This window comes from Meles meles, chromosome 2 (genome assembly GCF_922984935.1).
Source record: "Meles meles chromosome 2, mMelMel3.1 paternal haplotype, whole genome shotgun sequence".
Lineage (NCBI taxonomy): Eukaryota > Metazoa > Chordata > Mammalia > Carnivora > Mustelidae > Meles > Meles meles.
The window spans coordinates 114,383,109-114,390,290 of NC_060067.1; the positions used below are offsets into that span (position 1 = coordinate 114,383,109).

The 7,182-nt window shown below is 39.7% G+C and overlaps 1 protein-coding gene across 1 annotated transcript; it reads right to left on the bottom strand.

Annotated features, from left to right (window-relative positions):
* Positions 1-1,280: 1,280 nt before the first annotated feature.
* On the bottom strand, positions 1,281-2,602 carry LOC123937055 (dnaJ homolog subfamily A member 1-like). Its single transcript, XM_045997556.1, has one exon. It carries the CDS (start codon positions 2,554-2,556, stop codon positions 1,363-1,365), a length of 1,194 nt encoding a protein of 397 aa, XP_045853512.1. The 5' UTR covers positions 2,557-2,602; the 3' UTR covers positions 1,281-1,362.
* Positions 2,603-7,182: the final 4,580 nt, after the last annotated feature.

Below are 7,182 nucleotides of genomic sequence, written 5' to 3' on the forward strand. Positions count from 1 at the left end.
CAAAGCTTTGACAACATGAATGTGTAGTGCAGTATTATCTGTAGTAACAGAGTATGAAAAAATTTAAACATTTAAACATTATCAGAGAATGATTAGACTATCATCATATGCTTACCCATAAGATGCAATAAGAGGTAGACATTAAAAGTATATTCTAAGGGGGCGCCTGGGTGGCTCAGTGGGTTAAAGCCTCTGCCTTCGGCTCAGGTCAAGATCCCAGGGTCCTAGGATTGAGCCTCGCATCGGGATCTCTGCTCGGCAGGGAGCCTGCCTCCCCTCTCTCTGTGCCTGCCTCTCTGCCTACTTGTGATTTCTGTCTGTCAAATAAATAAAATCTTTAAAAGAAAAAAAAGTATATTCTAAGTAAGTTTTACTAACATTGGCTATTTGTATTTATATGAGGTGATATGTTTATCTGTTTTGTGTGTGTTGAGTTTGAGGAGTTCTTTATAGATCCTGGATATCAACCTTTTGTCTGTAGCATCATTTGTGAATATCTTCTCCCATTCCGTTCATTGCCTTTTTGTTTTGTTGACTGTTTCCTTTGCTGTGCAGAAGCTTTTGATCTTGATGAAGTCCCAAAAGTTCATTTTCGCTTTTGTTTCCTTTGCCTTTGGAGACATATCTTGAAAGAAGTTGCTGTGGCTGATATCGAAGAGGTTACTGCCTATGTTCTCCTCTAGGATTCTGATGGATTCCTGTCTCACGTTGAGGTCTTTTATCCATTTCGATTTTATCTTTGTGTACGGTGTAAGAGAATGGTCGAGTTTCATTCTTCTACATATCGCTGTCCAGTTTTCCCAGCACCATTTATTGAAGAGACTGTCTTTTTTCCACTGTATATTTTTTCCTGTTTTGTCGAAGATTATTTGACCATACAGTTGGTCATACATGACATAGAGAGGGTCCATATCTGGGCTCTGTACTCTGTTCCACTGGTCTATGTGTCTGGTTTTTTTTTTTTTTTTTTTGAGCTTTTATATTTGAGTTTATTCTTCATTTAACTTTTAAAACACTACTATAGGGCGCCTGGGTGGCTCAGTGGCTTAAGCCGCTGCCTTCGGCTCAGGTCATGATCTCAGGGTCCTGGGATCAAGTCCCACATCGGGCTCTTTGCTTGTCAGGGAGCCTGCTTCCCTCTCTCTCTCTCTCTGCCTGCCTCTCTGTCTACTTGTGGTCTCTCTCTGTCAAATAAATAAATAAAATCTAAAAAAAAAAAAAAATAAAATAAAAAAAAAAAATAAAACACTACTATAGTTGAATATTAAAACAAAAACAATAGCAAGTAATGAGCTATGATTATAGTCCTTCACTCATTCACTACTGCACATAAAATGCCAGCAGTGTTATTCACTGGCCCCATTAAGAGGTCTGACACTGAACACCACCCCTGGAATGATGTTCATCATCCTCATATGCTTCCCCATTGTAATGGCGCCGTCTCTCCTGATTTGGATCAAAGTCCACCAGTTCTACCTGGTCCATTTCATCAGTCTCTTCTACTTCCTTCCTCTCAGGTAGGAGTTTTTCCAGCAAAGAGTGTTTATCAGGAGACAGAAAGCCATTCTCAGGAAAGTTTACCTTAAATTCGATGATGAGGCGACCCTTCTCATATGGTCTACGATAAATTGGCATGCCTTCATTTAGCACACACTTAATATCTCCATGCTTGACAATTTGACCTGGATGAGAGGTGATGACAATGGTTCGATTGTGAAGAGTAGATATTGGCTTTTGAAAACCGCACAGTGCTTCAACCAGCTGTATGTCCATACACATGAAAAGGTCTTCTCCTCGCCGAGTAAAAACAGCATGGTCCTTCTGATCTAAAACAATGATAATATCTCCTGTTTCCAGTCCTGGTTCTTGGTCTCCTTCACCATGGAATGTTATCTTCTGGCCATCTTTCATGCCTTTGTCAATATGAACTTCTAGAATCTTCTTCTCTCGAACTATCTTCCTTCCATTGCAGCTTTTACATCTATCTTTAGGACTGATCCATTCCCCATGGCCCTGGCACTCCATGCACACAGACTGAATTTGCTGAACCATGCCAGGTCCTCTCTGATGAATTCTTATTTGCATTCCAGTACCTCGGCAATTGGGACAACACTCAACTGCTCCTTTCTTACCACCTTGGCCTTCACATTTATCGCAAATCACATTCTTTGGCAGTGCTAGTTTTCTTGTTGCACCATTGTATAAATCTTGTAAGGTTACTGAGAGCTGATGCACAACATTTTTACCTCTCCTTTCTCTCTGCATTCTTCCTCCTCCTCCAAAAAACATATCAAAGATGTCCATGGGGGAGCCAAAACCACCACCAGCTCCACCTTCTTTAATTGCCTGTTCACATCCTTTGTCATATAATTCCCTTTTCTTCGCATCAGAGAGTACTTCATAAGTTTGAGAAATCTGTTTAAACTTCTCTCCTTCATTTGGATTCTTATCAGGGTGGTACTTCAAGGCCAGTTTCCTGTAGGCCTTTTTCAGTTCTTCTTGGGTGGCATTGGGTTTGACCCCCAAAACATCATAGTAAGTGGTTTCTTTCACCATTTTCTACAGCCGGTGAGAGGGCCGAGGCCGATGTGGGGGAGCGGGAAGGAGCACGTTGCTGGGCGCAGCTCGGTAGCCGCCACTCCTCCGCGTCTCACCGAGCGTTCTGGAAAGTTCCTCTATGTGTCTGTTTTTATGCCAATACCACTTGGTGATCACAGCTTTGTGGTAAATCTTGAAATCAGGTAACGTGATGCCACCAGTTTTGTTTTTGTTTTTCAACATTTCCTTAGCAATTCGGGGTCTCTTCTGATTCTATACAAATTTTAGGATTATTTGCTCCAGCTCTTTGAAAAATACCAGTGCAATTTTGATCGGAATGGCATTAAAAGTATATATTGGTCTAGGCAGTATAGACATTTTAACAATGTTTATTCTTCCGATCCAAGAGCATGGAATGGTCTTCCATCTTTTTGTGTCTTCTTCAATTTCTTTCATGAGTGTTCTGTAGTTCCTCGAGTACAGATCCTTTACCTCTTTGGTTAGGTTTATTCCCAGGTATCTTATGGTTCTTGGTACTATAGTAAATGGAATCAATTCTCTAATTTCCCTTTCTGTATTTTCATTGTTAGTGTATAAGAAAGCCACTGATTTCTGTACATTGACTTTGTATCCTGCCACGTTACTGAATTGCTGTATGAGTTCTAGTAGTTTGGGGTGAAGTCCTTTGGGTTTTCCATATAAAGAATCATGTCATCAGTGAAGAAAGAGAGTTTGACTTCTTCATTGCCAATTTGGATACCTTTTATTTCTCTTTGTTGTCTGATTGCCATTGCTAGGACTTCTAAAACTATGTTGAACAAGAGTGGTGAGAGTGGGCATCCTTGTCGTGTTCCTGATCTCAACGGGAAGACTGCAAGCTTTTTCCCATTGAGGATGATATTTGCTGTGGGTCTTTCACAGATAGATTGTATGAAGTTCAGGAATGTTCCCTCCATCCCTATACTTTGAAGCATTTTAATCAGGAACGGATGCTGGATTTTGTCAAATGTTTTTTCTGCATCAATTGAGAGGACCAAGTGGTTCTTCTCTCTTCTCTTATTGATTTGTTCTATCACATTGATTGATTTGCGAATGTTGATCCATCCTTGTAACCCAGGGATGAATCCCACCTGGTCATGGTGGATAATCTTTTTAATGTGCTGCTGGATCCTGTTTGCTAGGATCTTGTTGAGAATCTTAGCATCCATATTCATTAGTGATATTGGTCTGAAATTCTCCTTTTTGGTAGGGTCTTTGCCTGGTTTAGGGATCAGGGCAATGCTGGCTTCGTAAAAAGAGTCTGGAAGTTTTCCTTCTGCTTTAATTTTTTGAAACCGCTTCAGGAGAATAGGTGTTATTTCTTCTTTGAAAGTTTGGTAGAATTCCCTAGGGAATCCGTCAGGTCCTGGGCTCTTGTTTTATATGAGGTGAAATTTCATTTATAGACTGTTAGGTACAACATAATTCTCTTTTGTAAAAAAATGTCTATATATCTCTATAAGAAAGGCTGGAAGACTCAAATAGAATGTTAGTAACAATAAACTATGAGTAACATAGAATTAAAGTTGCTTTATTCTTTTCTTTCCCCTGTGGGTCTCCATTTTTCAAGTTTTCTGCAATAAACCTGTGTTACTTTTGTCATATGAAGACATTTTTAAAAAATCAGGGTGGAGGGTCAAGTTAAATGATTACAACCATGGAATCCTAATACTTCTGATGTTTGGATCCCCTCTACAGTCTTCCGAGAAGTGAGTCTGCCCCTTGTGCTCAACCCCTCTAGTGAGATGCAAACTTAACCTTCTCCAAAATGATCTGTTCCATCATTAAGCAGCTTTGAGAGAAAATTATTCTTTATATGAACTGAAATTAGTTTTTCTATAATTTCATTCACAATTTCTGAGAGGGAACACACCATCTGTGTGATACAATTTGTGAAGAATGAAAGGAAATTTATATCTCTTATTCTATATTTAAACTTAACAGTGAAGCATAAAACCTTGTTAACTTCTAGTCAGCTCTTTACATTATCAATACTTTCAGAGCTTACCATCAAATGCCAACCATAAATTTTTCCCAACTTTCCCGAAACACTGTCCCTAAGGTCACCTTAAAAATAACTGACATGTGTGCAGAAAAAAACTTCAGATACTTTGTACACAAGGAAAGGATTTTACTTTGGTCATTTTATTTTATTTTTTAAGATTTTATTTATTTGACAGAGAGAGATCACAAGTAGGCAGAGAGGCAGGCGGGGTGGGGGGAAGCAGGCTCCCCACTGAGCAGAGAGCCCAATGTGGGGCTCCATCCCAGGACCCCAGATCATGACCTGAGCTGAAAGCAGAGACTTAACCCACTGAGCCACCCAGGTGACCCTTCTTTGGTCATTTTAAAAGATTTAATATTCAGTAAGCTGGGTCCTGGGAAGCTATATGTTAATAACACTCTTTTAGGATGACTCTGAATCTCAAATTGCACTTTAGCAAACATTGTTTTTGAGGTTTTTGTAGATGTTATAGGGCCTTGCCTCAAATACACACTTGGAAATTTCACACATTATTTTAGGGGCTTTGTGGACTCTTTGAAACCCTCCTTTGTATTCTGGCTGATGGGTGCATGGGTCTATTAGGGGTTCCTACTCTTCCCCATAAGTTACCTCTTTGACCACATAGATTCATTCTTCCTAACTTATTCAATATCATGGCATACACAGAAAATGATCATTGTTGCAGTGCTAAGCAGAGAAGACCAGAGCACAGGTTGTCCTAGCTTTGCAGCCTTGGCCCAGATGCTAGGAGGAATCCATATCACTGCCTGTGTGTAAATGGTTGGTGGCATACTTGTAGGGCCTACTATTTAAGAACCATTGGCAGAGGTCAGGTATTTTGAAAGACAGAGCCAAAATAAATATTTTAAAATATATCATGTTAACTTACACAACAAGAGAAGATGATGTCTCGATGACTAGTTAAACTGGTTCTTTTCAGTGTGCACGATGCATAAAAAATGGCAAGGAGTCTCAAATGACACTTAGAGGAGTATAAAACACCCGAGTGTGAGGCAATTCTTAGATATCTTTATTCATCGAACATTGATTGGTGCCCACTACACCTTGGATTTTGTTAAGTGCTTAATAAACTCCTGAAAGTCATAGATTTCTTTACTTTGAACATTTGACAAAGTTTTTTGGGAAAAGGACAAGATGAAGAAAAAACGGGCCAGTTTATATGATTGAGTTTGTAAATTAAAAAATTTGGACCAATGGGTACAATCTCAGTACCCCCATTGAATGATTCAGTCAGGTTGCATGTGTATCAGAGATTCAAAAAGATTAGGAAATGTTGGCCTAAAGAATAGAACCAGAAGCTTCTGGGTGAAGGCGGCATATTAAAAAGAATTTTCCACTTCTGAGTACTCAATAAAGTTAGCCATAATACAAATAAAAAGATTATCTGACATTCATTACGCGTTTGCCACATGCCAGAGACTCTTCTACAAGCTTTACATGTATTAACTGATTAAACCGAATAACAGCCCTTTTAGAAAGGTGCTTGACAGACTGGGAAACTAATTCTTAGAGCGAGCAAGCAGCAGACACTTGAAGCCAGGCCTCGTGGGCTCGGGAGTTCATGCCTTTATCTATTCTGCTCAATCTGCCTTTGTAGTTTAAAACAAATGTAAAAAGTCAACAAAAAGAAAAATTTATCAAACCACCGAATAAGGGAAGAGGAATAATCTATTGCAATAAGAAACAGCTGATTTTGGAATGAAGCAATGATAAAAGGCATTGCTTGGCTCAAAATCCAGCCCTCAGCTTTCCAGAAACCATGATGGCAGGTTCACAAAAATATGAGAATTCCCACAAAAACTTCCAAATATGGAAGAAAAGAAATTCAGTTGTTTTTATTATCTAACTCTTCTCCTCCTTTTCTCCTGACTGAGGAGCAGTAGAAAAGGAGGAACGGGTGAAACAGAAAACAAGTCAAAGCGCAGGTGTGAATGGTGTTGAGTCCTGATGAGTTGGAGTGAACTCTGATACAGGAGATGTAATAAAATCTCAGGACCTCAGGTCATCTAACAAAACCTGCACACTTCTACCCTCTCCCACCATCCCTTTAGGGTACAGAAGAAAAGGAAGAACATATAGAACCACAAGCTGTAGGTGGGATGTGAAAAAAAGCCACCTTCAGATATTGTGGAAAAAGGAAGTCACTCTTGCATTATCAGAGCAAATACAGTGGAGAGCTCACTGAGGCATGAACAATACAAAAAGAAACAGTACAGTAACTCTGTAACAGGCAAATATGAAAATGGCAGGAAAAATCAGGCTCCCGGATGGCTCAGTTAGGTGTCTGTCTTCAGCTCAGGTCATGGTCCCTGGGTCCTGGGATAGAGCCCTGCATAGAGCTCCTGGCTTGGCAGGAAGCCTGCTTCTCCCTCACCCACTTCCCCTGCTTGTGTTCCCTCTCTCTGCTGTCTCTCTCTTTCTCTGTCAAATAAATAATAAAATCTTAAAAAAAAAAAAAAAGGAAAAACCAAAACACCAACAAAATGATGGAAAAGGAAAGGAACAAACCATCCAAAAGAAAAAAACGAAACAAACAAAAACACTCAGCCCCCCCCCCAAAAAAAGAAATCAGATAGTAT